Raw genomic sequence first — 19,604 nt, forward strand, 5'->3', positions numbered from 1 at the left:
TTTTTGCTTGCTTGTTAAGACTTATTTAAGCTCATCCCCAAATCCAGTCCCTCAAACAACCTCCAAACCCACTGGAAAGTCTATGCCCCTGGCTGACAATAAACAGTCCTAGTCTGTTGACATTCCCTTTCCATTCTGCTCCATTTTCCTATAAGGGCCAACAGGTATTTTTCTTAAGATATGTTGGACTAAGCAGGTAAAAAGTGCACCATATTGCACTTGTCACATTAAAAAACAATTTACATGGAATAGCCAAATTGTTTTGTTTTGTTTTGTTTTTTGGCCAGGCTTGAACTCAGTGCTTGAGCACTGTCCTTGGGCTTTTTCCTCAAAGCTAGCACTCTGCCACTTGAGCTGCACAGTACCACTTCTGGCTTTTTCTATGTATGTGGTGCCAAGGAATCAAACACAGGTCTTTCTGCATGCTAGGCAAGCACTCTACCACTAGGCAAAACTGCCAGCACCCCTAATTCATTTTTAAAGCAACAACAAGGAAAAACAAAACCCTACACTCTGGGTTAATGTTATTTTATTTGCTCAAAACTAATCTTAGCCATAGGATTCAGAACCCTACCAAAATGCAGATTCTTACAGATTATCTTAAGGATTCACTATACAAAATTTTAAGTTATTTAAATGGAAATAAAGAAAAATAATTGCATAATAAAGCAACCAAAATTGCACAAAATGAGACACACTGTAAAGCAAAACAAAAGATATTGTTCTAACTTGGTAATGACAAGCAGAAAAAGTTAAGACAATCCTAAATTTTACCTAAGCTCATTAGAACATAAAAATCTATTGGTCAAGTACACTTAATAAAAATATTGTATATGTATTTAAATGTGATGTACTGTTTTAAAAATGTTTGGATTTCATTTTCAACGAGTTTTTTTTCTTTTTTTCCCTTTATTTATTTACCTTTTTTCTTTTTGGTCTGTCATGGGGCTTGAACTCAGGACCTGGATGCTGCCCTTGAGCTTTTTTTCTTAAGGCTAGCATTACACTGCTTTGAACCACAGCACCACTTCTAGTTTTTGAGTTGTTAATTGGAGATAAAAAGCTTCATGGGTACTTTTCTACCTGCGTGGGCTTTGAACCTCAGACCTCAGATCTCAACCTCCCCACCCTGCCATGTAGCTAGGATTACAGGCATGAGCCTCTGGCAATAAGCCAAAGAGTTTTCCTTTTTATTTCAGCTATTAGACTTTATTTGAATATCATTTTGGTGTATCAACCCAAAAATCTATAATCCACAAGGGTTTCTTGGCCCTGCATCTTTGTTCTTGATGTTATACATGCAAACTAGTTTTTATTCAGTTTCTCTATTGTAATACTAAATATATTTCTCTATGATCAGCTATATTGAATAATCAGCCATTCAAGAATAAGTGCTATCCATGAACAGAGATTTTTTTAAACAAATTTATGAGTTTGGGATGCATCTCAGTGGTAGTGGACTTGCCTGGAGTACGTGAAAACCTGGGCTTACTTTATTTCTTCCCCCAAAGAATTGTTTGTTACAAAGCTATGTATCTTTCTGAAGTCTAATCAGCCTGAAAGAAGTTTCACAATTACAAGCATAACCACAGGCCAGTCAGTCTAAGCACTTTACCTCCCATTTTATTTTCTGTTTCCAATTCAATTTGAAATGAGTCCCCAGTATTTATTGCCTGCATTCCTTCTTTCTCTTTATTTTCCCTCATTTTTCCCTTATTTTCAAACACTACAATTTGTCAGTTCACCACAGCAGAGAAATTCTGCAAGATGATTGTACTGACAACACAGCCTTGCTTGAAGCAACTCAGATATGCGAAAATGCACTGTTGCAGAGACCTACCCTCCTTCCCCACACACAGAAGGTCCCATCGGAACGTGAATGAACCTGCATAGAGAAACTGCGTGGGGATCTTTGCCTTTATAACCTCAGCCCCAGAGGAAGCTAAGGGCTGTCCTCCACTATCCCGATGGTGGGGAACAGATGCTGAACAGCTAATACAAGATACCTACCTAGTCCAACTGACCGAGTGTTGGTGACCTCATTGTTGTGGGTTCAAGTCCCACCGGGGTGAATGGTATATTTTGGGATATTTCATGTATAGCAAGTGAAGTGCAAGCTCTTCTATGTCCTTCCTTAGATTGGCTTCCGGTGATCCCACTAAGCCTTATGCTATGGATACTCATATAATGTGCTGCACAAACTAGGAAACCATGTGGAGGACTGAATGGTGTATTTTATGATGATTAGGCCACACAGCTCTCTTGGTGGCTCTGCTAAACCAAGAAGGGCTTTTATTTTTTCATGCAAGTTTGACAGAATTTCCCCTTACTCCATGTGGAAGCATTCTCCCAATTGTCTAAAGGACTTCTTCCATCAGTTTTTGTTTTCATGGAGACTTTTTTCATCCCTACAAGTACATTTTTCCCCCCTTTCTCCACACCTGGTCCCTAAGACCTTTCATATCTTACTGTGCCTTGTAACCACTCCTTCCTGTGTACTTGACATGGGCCCCTATGACACTGCTAACAACTTCTCGCCTTTTTCAGTTTCCTAAACACCAAGAAAAGGTCTTGGCACATTAAAAATAATACTTAGGAAAAATTTTTTGAAAGACAAGTTTCAACAAAAATTGAAAACAAAAGTTACAAGTTATAAGCTGCTATTTTAAAAAGTGGGTCTGTGGAAACTAGTTATTTAGTTATTTCATTAACAACTAGATTTTGAATCATTTTACAAATTTAAACTCATCCGCTTCTGCATTTACAGAAGTCTTTAAAAATCTATTACACACTAAATATCGTTAACCTGAACCTGAATATTCACATCGTCTTCGAAAAGATTTCACGAAATCTAAAATACATTTATCTGTATATAAATGGAATGATATACTTATAATTTCTTTGAGCTTGCCTCCTGTTCTGTTGTGAACTTTTTTGCTAATGTCTGGGGAAGTATCACTTGATACATGCCTCCAGCCCAGAGTATTTCTGGTTCATAGGATGTAAAATCTAAGGGAAATTTGCGTCCATGCTGACTTCAGACTTTCATCCCCCCAGGAGCTTAAATAGGATTAAGTGTTTTATCATACATATTTATTTAGTAGAGTCTAAATATTTGTTTGATATAATTAAATTCTTTATCAGTCTTCCACTCACCATCTGATTTTATTCTATATAATTAAAATTTGGATAGTTTTTTAAATTGTCATTTATTTTTCTGTTGTTAAATAATGTGACTCTATCTTGAGTTATTAAGTTTAGATTGCACCTGTTTGCAAATCACAATGAAAGATGAGTGATTTGATATGCTGGCATTTCTCCCTTATATCTCCCTACAACATTCTTGTTAAATCATATTACTAGTTTAAAAATTCAGAGTTAATAGCATTTACATTTACTTTGGCCCTATCAATATTTCTATTTTATTTCCAGATTTCTTCTAAGAATGTAAGGCCAATACACAAACTTTTTACTGTGTTATGGCTACTAAATCATACTTACTTCAGATACATTCAAGTAGCATAATTATACTTTCAGAGAAGGAATAAATTATTAAAATTCTGACTTTTAAATGCTAATTAGTCTCTAGGGTAATAGATCCTTTCACCAATTAACAGTTTCTTAAGCTTTCTCATTTCTTCAAGATCACGTGACTGCTACTGTTGCCAGTCTGATATGAGATATGCCTTTTCATTGGTGAATCACATCTAGAATGATTCTTATTTTTTCTAACCAACTTACATTTTTGGCCTCACAGTGATTGATACTTGGGCTGGCTATACAAGTTTAAGAATAAAATTCTTCACCCTGAAGAAAATTTTTGTTTTTCACTTAAAATCCTGGAAGGTAGCTGGACACAGGGGACACACGCCTGAAATTCTGGCTACTTAGGAGGCTAGTATCTGAGGGTCACATTAGAAAGCAGAAAACTCCATGAGATTTTTATCTCCAATAAACCAGAAAAAATAAAAACAAACAACAAGTAGAGGTGTGAGTCCAGTGGTAAAGTGCAAGAGGGGAAAAGCTAAAAGAAAGTAAAAGCACCCGAGTTAAAGTCAGATTTTTTTGCCTCTTTCTCCCTCCCCCCCACAAACACACACACACACACACACATACACACACACACACACACACACACACACACACACACACAGAAAGATGGGTGACATCTGACTTTCATTCCTTGTAGAAATATTTTTTCTAAATATTTTAAGAATTTTCTGCCAATTACAGAAATTATACTAAGAGAAGTAGCATTTTCAATATTGTGACTTTAAGAATTATCTTGTTTTGGATGTTTAAACTTTTTTCAATTGTACAGGTCAATCATTTGCTTTATTTGTCTGTGTTTCCTCTTCTATAATATTTATAAGGTATACAATTGGATCTTGAACTTATCATAATATTTTAACTTTTTAAAATATTTTTCTTTTTTACATTTTACTTCGCTGTTGTTTCTGCCTATTTTTTACTTCATAGACCATCACTCTGGTCTTCTAGTTCTGTCCATCTGGCCATTTTTATATTAATGTTCATAATTTTATCTTCTGGAATCATATTTTATTCCCTGATTGATCTTTTCCAAAGCTATCTGCATATATATGCTGTTTTCATTACTAAATGAACTTTAATGTCTCTATTACTTCTAGTATCCTTTGTACAATGCTTTATTTTGCTTTCCATAGGCTTTTAAATCATGTTCTTATTATATTCAAATTTTATTATCCCATAATTAGTGACTAGCTATTATTGATAGGACAGACTGCTTGATAAAGATTAATGGAGAGAGGATGGGGACAAAAACATGAGAAAGGGTATCAATCTGTGAGAAGTAATGCATCTATTATCTGGCAAATATAATTGTAACCCCTCTATACATTACAAGGAATAAAAAAAAGATTAATGGAGTAAGCTGGACATCAGTAGCTCATGCCTGTAATCCTAACTACTCAGGAGGCTGAGATCTGAGGATCACGGTTCAAAGCCAGCCCACACATGAAAAATCTATGAGACCCTTATCACCAATTAACCCCTGGAAAACCAGAAGTGGTGCTGTGGCTGAATTGATAGAGTGATAGCCCTGAGTTGAAGAGCTAAGGGACAGCACCAGGGCAAAGCCTTCAAGACCCACAACCCACCCAAAAAAATTAATGGAGGAGCCTGAATTCTTTGCTTGAATTGGGGACTGTGAACTGATTAAGGATTTTTGACTGGCCTCTGTTCAGAATGCATGGATCCTGTCCAGCAAAGAGGCTGGGGATCCAAGCATAGGAAGAACTTGTGGTTAAGAAATGACAAATCTACCTATGCTAGATAGGGATGCATTTCCATCTGGTTGATCTTTTCAGTATCTTTCTTGCATCATTGTCCTGGTTGCATATACAATCTTATTCTTGTTTTTTGTCTTAGTCTTGTCTTATGTGGACTATGAGATTATCTCTCACAATTTGTTCAAGCTATTCACAATTTCAACTTGATATGAGGGATTCAGCAAATACTTCACATTTCTACATTTTTTTCTGCTAAATATTTGAAAGCAGTTAGGTATTGCTACAGGAAGAACTCTTCTTCCTAATCCTACAGACTCACATCTCTGTTGAAAGACTCTTTTATGGTAGTAATTGCAAGATTCTCACTCTTGGACAAGCTTTCATGTTTGAGGAAACAGTTAGAGGACTTAGCAGACAGGGTTTAAGGGGATACAAAAATTGAGACAATTATCTGGTTAAATCAAATTAGGTCCTCCAACTCAATCCATTTGAATATAACAGTCATTAAATATTTTTAAGAACCTATTTCAGACCTGGTATTATGCCATTTGCTGAGAATAATTGTGAGCAAAATCAGTCTTTTCCTTCATGGATAATAGCCCACTGGTAATCATAGCAAACACTATTCACTGCTTATTACATACTAAACATTTTCATGATTCATGGATTTTGCAAGTATTTGAAAAACTAGTAGGGGGTATCTATTAGTACAAACAACAACAACAAAACCATGAAGATACAAAATTGTGTTTTAAAAAGAATATGTTCCTGACTTCCCCAGAAAAATCTGCTCTAGTTTGAGACTAGGTAAAGCTCAATGCAAAGAGAAGTCCATTGCATTCTGTAGCTCTGTGGTCAAATTTGCACTCTTTGAGGGAATTTTACTTAAAGACGCTTCTTGCCTATATTTTCTCAAGTAGCTTAACAGACAAGAGGAGCAGAAAACATGCCCTGAGTCTGTAGAGTTCTCCCTCTTCCTGACTGATCCCTGCATCTGCCTCCACAGAGACAGAGATGATAAAGGCACAAGGGTGGGGCAGCATGGCAATGAACTGACTGGTCCTTTGCCTTGTGAATTTTAATCGAAGGACGGATAACTGGATTAATTCTTCCTTTGCCTTTTCCCTTAATATTTAATACTCAGAGTAAGTGATAATGAGAAAGCATTTTAAGAAACGTATGTGATCTATCATTGAATGGAGACAATCAGAAGAAATAACATTGTAATGAGGACCACAATAGGATGTATGTTTTAAAAACCTCACATTGTGCCATAATCTAATGGAAATCCTAAGTAGGCATTTATATTATTGTAATATGCTCCTGTTGTTCAAGATGCTCCATTCACTCCTTTAATATGCACTTGCAAAGATACTATTTGAAGGGCTCTGCCTTGACAATATTCATCCAGAAATAGATCAGATCAACACTACTGAGGCTGTAAAAGTTCATATAGGATTCCCCCAGTCACTGTCTAGAGTGACCAGATCTGGAAAGAGAAGGAAAGAAGGGCTCATTCTAGAGGTATTAGGTGTGTGTGTGTGTGTGTGTGTGTGTGTGTGTGTGTGTGTGTGTGTGTGTGTGAAGGGGAGGGGGAGAGACAGAGACAGAGACAGAGAGATTGAGAGAAAGTTTGTACTTTATTTTCTTTCCCATTCTGAAACCACTTTGTTTTGTCTGGTGCTTTGATTGAAGCAAAATGCTCTCTGGAGCTTAGTAGTCTCATAAGCATTGTCTGGTTATTTCTATTTCATAAACTCAATTAGGAAGATAAAATAAGCCCTTATGGAATTTCTGACACCCTAACAGCTCCTAACTACTCCTACAATTCTTTTCCTAGTAAGTTAATTATTACTTTTACTTTTTGTCTACTCGGTACAATCACGGGTTTGTATTCACCTACAGGTGTCCACTCTTCCTGCATACCACTAAATAGGAAGAGAAAAGATGCATTTATGTCATGACTTAGTAGATTCTAACAGCATGCATATAATGCTATTGAAAACAATGGTTTAATTTCAAAATCAAATAAAAACAAAGAATGTAGAGAAATTAAATGGTATCTTGTTTCTGAATGAACACATGCTTCCATTACTTCTTTGCAACAGAACCCCCTTGACTATGCTACAAATCTCTCCATAAAACTTCACTTTACTAAAATGTTTTCCAAAACATCTGCATACATTATTTAAATAATCTTCTTTCTTCCTGCCTCTTTTAATTTCAGGAAAAATTATCTGGGTGGTTAGACGAGTTCTTGGCTATAGAATTTATGCTGAGATGACATATTCAAATGCATGTAGGAAGAACTTGTGTTTTCCTCTGATATTTCCATGTCACTAGTGTGGTGTTGACGGATGCTTACTTCTTCACTGTTTCATCTCAGATCTGACCCCTCACCATCTTTCCTGCCCATGAGACTTGAATTTCACAAGTCATGGGCTGGAAGCCTAGATGTTGTCTGACAAAGAAGGCTCAAATAAGCAGACTGACATGAGTTCAATATTCAGCACAATGTTGGACAAATGCTCAATAAGGATCAGCTGAATGAATGGATGTGTGCACTGCCTGGCTATTCTAAATGCTACACATTGATAAGGTGAAACTAATTGGCTGAGCATTATAAATTAAAATAGAAGAATGACCATTTCTTTGTTCCTTCAAAGTCAATACACTTTTTAAGAACTTCTTGTAGAAGTATACATGTATTCTTTATTTATGATCTTCCTCTAAATAAATGTTTAGTAACAGTATAAATTAATAAATACTCTTATATCTTATCTATTGTTTTGAATGATAAAAGATAAATTTGAGAAAAAATAGCAGATAGTGAATTTATTATTATTATTATTATTATTATTATTATTATTATTATTATTTGCCAATCCTGGGGCTTGTACTCAGGGTCTGAACACTCTCCTTGGGCTTTCTCAAGGTTAGAGATCTACCATTTGAGCCACAGCACCACCTCTAGCTTTTTTTTATGTATGTAGTACCTAGGAATCGAGTCCTGGTCTTGGTGCATGATAGGCAAACTCTCCCAGCCCAGAGATAGTACATTTCAAGGTAAGTTTAATATAGCATGTATTTCTATTACATAAGGTAGTTCAGGGACAAGAGCTTATTTACCATACAACAGGTCTCAGTGTACAATGTGTCTAAATTGAGAAACTCCAAGGCTAAATAATATGAGGGCCGTACAATGTCCTAATAATCCTAAGAGTTAGTGCTTCTTATTAGGGTTTTCAGATTGTCTCATATTTAATTTTATTATAAATTAAAAGTATATCAGCTGGCACCAGTGGCTCATAGCTGTAATCCTACCTACCCCGGAGGTTGAGATAAGACAGTGGTTTGATGCTCACCCTGGCAGCTCATGAATCCATGATAAGAGTCTCATGGAATCTATCTCCAATTAACCATCCAAAAACAGCCAGACAGAACTGGAAGCATGGTTCAAGTGTCACGTGAAATCCTTGAGGACAAAAATTCAGAGACAAAGCCTAGGCCCTGCATTCAAGCATTAGGTCAAGTGCATACACACACACACACACACACACACACACACACACACACACACACAAACCAACGAGCATGTTTTTATCATTCATTTTATAATTTGATTCCTATACTTACTTTGACTCCACAAATCTAAGGGAAAAGAAGGCAAACTTATAATCTGTGTTCAGTCATGAGTAGTTCCATACATATAAAAAGAAATGTAAGGTTTTTAAATGGATGTCAGTTAGCTCTTCTAGGCTCAACAACACAGGGAAAGTTGAAACCCCTGCCATATGCCAGTGTCCATTTCACCCCCAATTTTTTTCTCTCCATCTTTCTTCCTCAGGAAGTAGCTACACTTTGGCAACAGCAGAGCTCCAAAATAAATACCTACTTTAAAATCACATTTAAAGTCCTACTACTACAAGTCAAATTTGGCTACTATGACAAAAATCTAGTAGCTTGGTATGGGGTGAGTTAATTAGGATTAAAAGCTGACTCAGAGGCATACGTAGTGGCTTACGCCTGTAATCTTAGCTACTCAAGAGGCTGAGATCTGAGGATCAAGGTTCAAAGTCAGCCTGGGCACAAAAGTACTCATCTCCAGTTAACCTCTAGAAAATGGGAAGTGGGGCTTGGCTCAAGGGTAGGGTGGTAGCCTTGAGCTGAAGGGCTCAGGGACAGTACCCAGGCCAAGTTCAAGCCCCATCACCCACCAAAAAAACAAAAACAAAAAACAACTTGACTCAGTTGTAACAACAGGGGAAAAAAATCATCATACCTACATATATATTTGACCTCTTTCTTTATGTGAAACTCATTATATTAGAAAAAAGGGTTATACTTTAAAGATGTCCAAAAGAGAATAAAAGAAAAAGAAGCTATATATTACCCAGGTTTTACTTGGTATAAATATTTTTTATCCAGCAGAAATCAGAGGAAAGCCACTAACCAAAGCCCTCTCTAAATAAAACTATACAAAAAGAGTCAAATATAAATATAAGAACTAAGACAAACTTATTAAAAATCATATAAGGTTGACATTTTCATACTCTGAAAAAATATTACTCCGCACTGACTGATCCAATAAATCATATTTAACAATAGAGTTGAGAGGGATTTTTTGTTTTTGTTTATTTTAGCTCTTACATCTGTTCATAAGGTAGATATACCAGTTTGATACTAACAAGTTTCCAACCTTATATTCCAAAATGTTTAGAGTGTTAGGGTTAGAGTTTTGACTGTCTCAGTTTTACATTACAACCCTAGTTATAGTCCTAGACAAACATCCATAGACTGGTATGGATACATACAACCAGGACATTGCAAATGGTCTGAAACTCATGACAAGTCCATGCTGTTCAGAAATGTTAGCAGAAACACATTTTCTTTGAGTTCTTAGTTAAAGTCCACGTTGTCCCCAAAAGGAGCCAAATAAGCTTTCCCACCCCTTACTAAGAACCCCTTACTTACTTGGCTGGGATTTTAAGTCACGCTTAACCTCACCTAAAGTGTGTCCCAGGCAATACAGCCTCCTGCCAGGGTCCAATTTCATCCCCTCCACAGTGATGGAGAATGGTCCAATCCTTACCTCCTCACTGGAAAGATCTCCCATACATACACATTGTAGCTAAGGGCCTTTCACTACAGAAAGACAGCACTACAGCTGTTCCTTTCTCTCTACTTAAAACTATATGCATCCAAACGAACCAAAATGTGCTTTATATTACACATTCTGTATAAACCACATTTAGTGTAGAAAAATAAATGGCAGATTAATGACAGAAGTGACATCCTCACCTTCTAAAAAATGCTATACAGTCAGTGCTGGTGGCTCATGTCTGCAACTCTAGCTACTTAATCACAGTTCAAAGCTAGCCTAGGCAGCAAAGGTTCATGAGATCCTTGCCAAATTAACCACCAAAAAAAAAAAAAAAAACCTGGAAGCGGAACTATTGCTCAAATAATAAAGCACTAGCCTTGAGTAATGAAGCTAAGAGACAGTGTACAGGCTCTGAGTTCACACTTCAGTACCAATACACACACACACACACACACACACACACACACACACACATACACGGATGCTCCATAATAGTGCTTTAAATCACTGTCCACTGCTGCCTTCTGAATTCTGTGTCATCTTCCACCTATGGTAAACTAATAAAAGTAGGGATTGAGAAATTTCAGGAAGATGAGTCCAATTGCAGTAAACATTTTACTTCCTCTTCGGTTGAGTATGTTACTCTAACCTCAAACTTCTATAACTGAAAGCATCATAATTATCATTATCAAGGAATTTTTTTTTCCACCCAGAGTTCGGGTAGAGCAGAAAAGGAAGCATTTGTTATGCTGTCTGGGACAGCTCACCTCTGTGAGCCACATCTGCCCTCTCTCCTGCTCTCTTTTTAATTAACATTTAGAAGAGAACAGTGGAGTTTTTAGATAACAGAGCTGGGAAGAGTGCCCTGGAAAATGGTATGAGTCATGTCAACTTGGCCAAGGAAACTGCAATCAATTGTTTTCTTCTTTTCTTCTTCTTCTTCATGGAAAATCAGCTTTAGTCAACACATACTCAAAGCAATGTGACCCTGATACATCTATATCTAGTTCTAGTTCTATAGGTGCATCTGTATCTATACATATATCTATATATCACCTATGATTCTGAAAAATAACAACACATACTGAGGCATCTTGAGAGAATGGTAATGAACCAACCACCCAGAAAAGCATCCCGGAGGAAGAATTCTCCATCCAGGAGAAAGAGCTGCCACACGCACCTGCCCTGGGCTTACCTTTTCTGCCGACTGGGCCGTGCCAAAGAAGATGGGGATGAAGGCTAACCAGACGATGCAGGTGGTGTACATGGTAAAGCCAATGGGCTTGGCCTCGTTGAAAGTCTCCGGGACCCCTCTGGTCTTGATGGCATATACAGTACAGGTGACCATCAAGAGGATGCTGTAGCCGAGCGAGCAAATGAGGGAGAGGTCAGAGATGTCACACTTGAGCACGCCCCGCGCGTTCTCGGGGTCCAGCGTCCGCTGCTCCCCGTAGTCGATGATGGTGTGGGGCGGGTCCACCACAAACCACACCAGCACCCCGAGGAGCTGGATGGAGATGAGGCTGAAGGTGATCACCAGCTGCGAGGCTGGACTGATAAACCTGGGCGCGGTCACCGACTTCTTGCCCTGCTCGAAGATGCGGTGGATGCGGTTGGTCTTGGTGAGGAGGGCAGCGTAGCTGAAGCACATCCCTAGCCCCAGGAAGATGCGTCGGAAGGAGCAGATGAGGGTGTCGGGCGCCGCAATCATTAAGAAGGTGATGGAGTAACAGAGAAAGATGCCGGTGAGAAGCACGTAGCTCAGCTCCCGGCCCGACGCCCTGACGATGGGGGTGTCGTTGTAGCGCACGAAGGTCACAATCACAAAGGTGGTGGCCAGAATGCCCAGGATAGCCACAAACACAGGCACGACGGCCCAGGGAGAATGCCACTCCAGCTTGATGATGGGGATCCGCTGGCAGCCCGTGTGGTTGGCGTTGGGCCTCTGGTCCAGAGGGCACAGCTCACAGGAGAGCTCGTCCACCTGGTAGTTGTAACCTTCGCAGCGCTCACAGTGCCAGCAGCACGGGACCCCCTTCACCGTCTTCTTTCTCTCCCCGGGCTGGCAGGGCAGGCTGCAGACGGAGGCTGGGGGCGCGTGTTCTCTGGGAGCCCACTGCATGTCTTCCACCTAGGGGTGGTGGAAAAATAAGAGCACTAAGTGAGCTTTCCGCGTCGCCTCCATCTATGATATCCTCATCCTAGCCACAGGTTCATCACCCATCACCACGTACTGACAGACAAGGCCAAAGAGAGTTTACCATATGAAGAGCCCAGTTTCTTTCCCGGATATGGACTTCAGGAAAGGGTTAGGCTATTGGGTCCAATAAAATCATTCACATCGTCCACCACCTGATCAGAGCTGTTAGTTTCCACTTACCTGGTGCTCCTATCTGACATTTTGCAGAAAGATGTATTGTTCAAAACAGTTTTAACAAGAAAAAAATTTTAAAGCATTTAAAAGAGAAGAGCAACAGAATCCAGAGAAAGCTAATCATGAGTATAAATGCAAAATCCTTGAAAACTGGAATAGGATACGAATCTATAGAAAATACGCTCTACAGAGGATTCCAATAGCTCAAAACCTAGGTATGGAAGGTCATGTAGGATGAGACTAAATGAAAGGAACTCTAGGATATGGAAACAAGAGCTTTACCTTGTGTGATTGTTATTCTTAATATATTATGTTATTTCTCTTTTTTTGCCCTTTGGTTAATATCATATTGTTACTGTTTCTGACTTTTGTTACATGGTATGTTGTATATATGTATATATGTATATACATATAATAAACAAATATGTATATGTTTATTTATTTATTTGAAATAGGAAAGGGAAGGGAGGAAACAAGATGATTGGGAGGGAAATAGGAAAAAACATGAAAAGGGGTATCAATGTGTGAAAAGTAATGCACCCAGTATCTGGCAAATGCAACTGTAACCCCTCTATACATTATCCGAACAATAAAACAAAACAAAACCAAACAACAAAAAAATCGACTTCAAGTAACATATCAAAAAAAATAATATGCTCTATGCCTTTCTGCCTTATTGGGGGAAATACATCCTATCACTGTATCAATTTCAAAAGGAGATGATCCATAAAGTGATTTTACTTCTGTCTTAACTTCTGAGTTTTTAGACATAGCAACTACCTGTTTTACCCCACACACGCACCCTTAGAGTCTACACATTTTCCTATTGGTCATTCCCACATTGTGAAGAAGAGTATGCTCAAAGAGATACCATAATGGTAGTGTTCTCTATTGGAAAAAAAAGTAGTAGTCCTCTATTGAAGGGTTTAAATGATGTAACCCATGATTTGCACAAAGGCAGATCACATAATGGCCTTAAATTTTCAACTCATAAATCAAAGACCAAAGCTATTGAAATAACCACATAGTTTGAAGGTAATAATTTGATTTCCAATTACTTGTGTAGAATAAATTTAGCTAATATACATGTTGAGTTTAAATCCCTTTGTACAACTATTTAACAGTAAAATTATACATTTAATGAGGGAAATAACATCTAAGAAGGGAATGATTTGCTAATTGGTATGAATAGTTCCTGAGAGAGAGATGGTTCTCCATGCATATTTGTAGAATGTATAAAGAAAAGTAGGAGAAGCCAACAAGAAGACTTAAAGAGTCAAGGGTGGGCTATCTGAAAAGTACTTAGATTTGGAGATATGCAGTAATTCAGAGATGCACAGAAAAAGAAGATTCCATATCTGTCTATGGAAACATTTTTAATGCTTTCAATTTTTGAGGAGGGAAAAATAAACCTTATTTCACCAAGATCAGGCTTATTACCAGTGCTGAAGTAGAATTAAACATTCTAAATGATAGTCAGCTTCCAAGATGGCCTCTTAGAACCTCTCCCCCTGAAAGCAATGCACTCATGTGGGCGCATCCCTCTTTCAATAGAGCCCACCCACATAAATACCAGACTAGGTAATAATGGATACTTTTCTTTCTACCTTGCTCTCTCTTGCATCATTCATGCCAGGGGAAAATTGTCAAAGAGTTCTATGACACACAACAGAAAAGTCTCCTTGCAGTCACAAGCTACAACTTACCAGGTATTTGACAAATCATCAAGAATGTAACTTATGACATATGCCAAGCTTTCAGATGATTGAAGTATTGATTGACATCTTGACTTCAAGGTCACGAGAGTCTCTGAATCTGAATAACCTAACCAAGTTGCTCCTGAATTTCTCATTTATAGAATAGATATGAGATAATAAATGTTTACTGTTTTAACTTATACACTAGGCTTTTTTAATGCAGCAAACAGAAAACGAAAGCAGCTCTGACTAAGCTTGTCCAGTCTATGACACCATTATTCTAATACCAACATAGCAATCTATTGAGAAGCCACACTCACTTCAGCCACCACATATCTGAAAAACATGTCCCTTGCACAGTTTCATCAATATTCTTTCAACAGTTTTAATGTTGTCTCCCTTTGGCAGCCAGGTGGCTGCCATTTTTTATGGATAGTACCCCTTCATAAATGTCCCTTGAATGGTTGAGAACAGCAAATGACAGCACCCAAGTTCATTATGACAACAAGACTATTTCAGCAGTATGGCAGTTCCTCAAAAGACTAAACATAGAGCTCCCATATGACCCAGCAATTCCACTACTTGGCATTTACCCAATCATCCAGAAACAAGGACATACTAAAGCCACTAACACAATGATGTTCATTGCAGCACTATTTACCATAGCAAAGATATGGAACCAATCCAGATATCCCTCAGTTGATGAGTGGATCAACAAGATGTGGTATTTGTACACAATGGAATTCTATGCTGCTGTCAGAAAGAATGACATCACCCCATTTGTAAGGAAATGGAAAGACTTAGAAACAATCATATTAAGTGAAGTAAGCCAGACTCAAAGGAACATAGGCTCAATGGCTTCCCTCATTTGTCATAATCAGTAGAAACCTTGGGCTCTCATAGCAGAGATTTACAATTGAACAAAACCTAGATACATAAGGCCATATAGTATGACACTAAATGAAAAGACCTCCAGGATATAGAAACAAAAGCCTTTTAATGAGTGATTGTTGTCCTTAATGTACTATGTTATCTCTCATCTCTTTTGCTTTCCTTTGGTTATCTCATATTGTTATGGGATTTCATCGTGTTATCTGATATATTGTATATATGTGTATTTGGTTATGTGAAATAGGATAGGAAGGGGGAAAAACAAGATGAGGGGTGAGGGTGGGGGGGGGGGAAATTGGGACCAAGACATGAGAAAGGGTGTCAATGTTTGTGAAGTAATGCACCTTCTATCTGGTGAATATAATGTAACCCTTCTATTAATTACAAAAAAATCAAAAAAAAAGAAGACAGTTTCAGCTACACAAGTTGGACTTTTTATGGCTTTAATTTTAAACATCCTTCCTTAGATAGGAGATGCTACTTTATGCATTTGTTAGATTAATTCTGTCTACTCACTACAAAAGAAAACCAATCTATTATAATTCTATTAATTTACTATCAGCTATTAATGAATTAAAGAAGCTTCTTTTTTGTTTATACAATAAAGAAAGAAAAATTATTAAACTGAGAGTACATGGTGGCATCTCTCAAAATAGGGAGTAAAAGGAAATGTTCCATCAAGTGGCTACAATATTGATTTTTCTGCCATAATGGACTCATAAGATGATAAAAATGTCCTTTGAAGGTTCCATTTCAAAGAGAAGTATTGCAAAATCCAATTTTCACATTTTATTTCTAGAGCTTTTATGTGTTTATAATATTATAATCCACCACCAAACACTCAAAAAACAGCAAAAAAACTTAAAAAACTTAAACTTCAGGATTGACAGAAATCTTGAAGATTATCATCTCTAGTCACATGTTTAATGTTTTCATTCTGAAAATATTTTATTTTCAAAAGTGAAATGTGATTTGTTAGCAAATAAACATGCCTATACAAAGCAATTCTCATGTAGGATATTCTCATTTTGTAGCATAAGAAAAATATGAAATTTTCCTTGGTAAATTTTCTATAACAAATGAACTATGAATATTATGGAAAACATGCTTTTTATAGTTCTGAATTTTATTTAAATAAAATCCATTTAAGTACTGTAGTTACTATTTTAATATAATGGAAATTATATAGGTTTTTAATAAATTTGCTAAACATATAGACTCCTTTTTACCAAGAAATATTTCAATAAATAACTGAAGTATGGATTTATATCATAGTTAAAATTCAGGAAACCTGGGACTGGGACTTTGGCCTAGTGGTAGAGTGCTTGTCTAGCATGCATGAAGCCCTGGGTTCAATTTGCTGGTACCACATACATAAAATTAGCTGGAAATGGTGCTGTGGCTAAAGTGGTAGAACTCTAGCCTTGAAAAAGCCCAAGGACAATGGTTAAACCCTGAGTTCAAGCCATGGGCCTGGTTTAAAAAAAAGTCAATCTTTAGCCAGCTGTTGGAAAAACAAACAACACATGCATGAATAAGGACCTTATCAATATATTAATAGAGTCTAATAGATTATCTTAAACAATTGCTAAAATGATACTACTCCCTAAATCCCTAAATTTCTGTACAGATTCAGCCCAATCCCTACCAAAATCCAAGATGTTTCTTTTTCAGAATTGGCACCCTAATGATATGAGGACAAGTAGTGACCTCATTCTTCCCTGCTGCCCTGTTTTGGTGTCCCGTTGAAGGAATGTGAGTTTATTTGCAGATACACTGAGGAAAACATGAGGAGTCTGTTGGATGCATCTTTATAGCCATCACCAAATCACCAGCTGTTGTGTTTTTCGGGCATGAGAGAACACTTCTTGAAGCCAAGAGCCTCTTGGGATCAGCAATCTAGCCACCAACTATCACAACAAGGTTGTCACAACTGTGTCTCCCCATTTCTACATGGAATCCCTATCTTCAGTCTCTTTAGTCATTTGACTAGTGTTCTTATAAGAAGAGTGAATTAGAATGTAGACATGTGTAAAGAGAAAAACCACCTGTATACATGCAGGGGAGGAATAATTTATCCACAAGTCAAGGGAAAAATGGTTCAGGAAAAACAAAAACACAAACAACTCCACTGACACTTTGATTTTGAACTTCTAGATCTCCGAACTGTGAGAAAAAGAACTCCCGTTTGAGTGACTCTGCCCGTGATACTTCACTTTGGGATCCCATGAAACCAGCATGGGCTCCAAATGGTGGGCTCTTGTGTTCGTCACTTCGTAAGGAAGGCTCACAATAGGGACTACACATACAGAAAAATAAAAGACTGTTTCTTTTTGTCTCATGGAATCACTGTGAATGTGAGAGACAAAGATAATAAAGAAATTATATGTAATATTAATAAGTAGGTAAAGGATACTAAAAATACAGAGGTAGGGAATGCCCTCATTGGTATTGGGGCACAAAAGGAGTTTCTCAGGGCAGGGGTTGCTTTGGAAGACACTGCGGAACTCAGGAAGGCAGGGGGCAACCATCCTATGCCATGAATAAAGATAAAGAGGAATTGCTAACAGTGCACCTGTGCAGGAATACAAGAAAGCAAACCAAGCCTGTAGGCATATTCTGAGAAGCTCTGTAAGAAGCACCAAGTCTTCAGATTTCACTCTCAAGGTAAAAGAGAGTCACTGAAGAGTTTTAAGCAAACATATCACAGGATATTATTATTTTTTAATGTTGGTGTAGTCACGATGGTAACAAAACAGGAAGAGTGGAGTAGAAGTTAGAGTAAGAATTAGAGAACGATAGCAGGAGCCTTTGAGCATTTTGACTGACAGTGCTGAAGGAGGTAGATAGACATAAGACATGTTCCATTCGTGTCTTAAGGGAAACAAGAAGACAAGGGTGGAAGTGAAGGCTGACATCTCTATTTCTCATTGTCATTTATTCTAACATTCCACTAACCGTTGCTTCTCATGTTTGACCAGTCACTAATCTACATGGCCTTTTCTGTCTCCCAGGATATGGCTTGTCCATTACTTTTAAATATTCCTATTTCCTCTTGTGTTCTCTTATAGCTCTACTGAAATAATTTTATATTTTTGCATTTTTATGGAAGTGTTCACAAAACATTTAGGCTCACTCCAAAATGCATATTCCTGCTGCTTAGAGATCATAGTTTCACTGAGTCTGCAAAGGAACACTAAGATGAAATTTTCACAAGAAGTCTTTGTCTAGTGATTCTCACACAGTGACTTTGACTCTCATATATATATATGAGAGTCATATATGAGAGAGAGAGAGAGAGAGAGAGAGAGAGAGAGAGAGAGAGAGAGACAGAGAGAGACAGAGAGAGACAGAGAGAGACAGAGAGAGAGAATTACTTGTTGTGGGGCTTGAACTCTGGGCCTGAGAGCTGTTCCTGACCCTTCAGCTCAAGGCTACCACCCCACATCTTGAGCCACAGTGCCACTTCTGGCGGTTAACTGGAGATGAAAGTCTCATGGACTTTACTGCCCAGGCTGGCTTTGAACCTCGATCCTCAGATCTCAGCTTCCTAAGAAGCTGGAATTACAGGTGTGAACCACAGTACCTGGCTCTGAGCCATATTCTGGTAAGCACCAGTGTAAAGTTTGTTTTCTCAAAGAAGTAAAGACCAGGTCCAATTTTCTACCATTGTATTGTGGAGTCTAGTGTGGTAACTGTGATATAATAGTTATCAGTAAATATCCATCGAATAAATGAAAAAAAATCAAGTGAATGAAATGTGATATCCTTTACTGGAAAGGCTGTTACCAGTTAATAATAGGTTTCTTATTTGTTTGCTTGTTTGTACTTTTTGTTTGCTTTGTCATGAGACTTGAACTCAGAGATTGAGTGCTGCCCCCGAGCTTTTACACTCAAGGCTAGCACTCAATCGCTTTGAGCCTCAGCGGCACTCCAATAATATCTTGAAATGTGACTTGATCATAAGTTATCAGAATTGGATAGAGTTAAGGATTTCAAAGGCACAAGTTTATGCAAGGCAATTAAAACAATGAGTACTTATCAATGAGTTCCCATCCATAGAATTGATAGCAACTACAAAGGAAACAGGGCACAAGTAGAGGTTGGTTGGAGATAAGAGTGTCAGGTCCTTTTGTGCCCAGAATGGCTTTGAACCTTGATCCTCAGGTCTGAGCGTCCTGAGTAGTTAGGATTACAGGTGTGAGCCACAACACCCGGCTCACTTTTCCATTCTAGTCTTACCTCATATGCCAGACATTTAACTCGGC

General features: G+C 37.9%; 1 protein-coding gene across 1 annotated transcript in view; it reads right to left on the minus strand.

Annotated features, from left to right (window-relative positions):
• Grm8 (glutamate metabotropic receptor 8) overlaps positions 1-19,604 on the minus strand; it is a 729,702-nt gene that overhangs the window by 69,409 nt on the left and 640,689 nt on the right. Inside the window, exon 9 of the mRNA XM_090333244.1 lies at positions 11,570-12,505. Within this exon, the coding sequence (XP_090189370.1) occupies positions 11,570-12,505 (936 nt within the window). The remainder of the gene's footprint in view (positions 1-11,569; positions 12,506-19,604) is intronic.

The sequence above is a fragment of the Megascapheus bottae genome, chromosome 5 (assembly GCF_031878675.1).
Source record: "Megascapheus bottae isolate mThoBot1 chromosome 5, mThoBot2.hap1, whole genome shotgun sequence".
Lineage (NCBI taxonomy): Eukaryota > Metazoa > Chordata > Mammalia > Rodentia > Geomyidae > Megascapheus > Megascapheus bottae.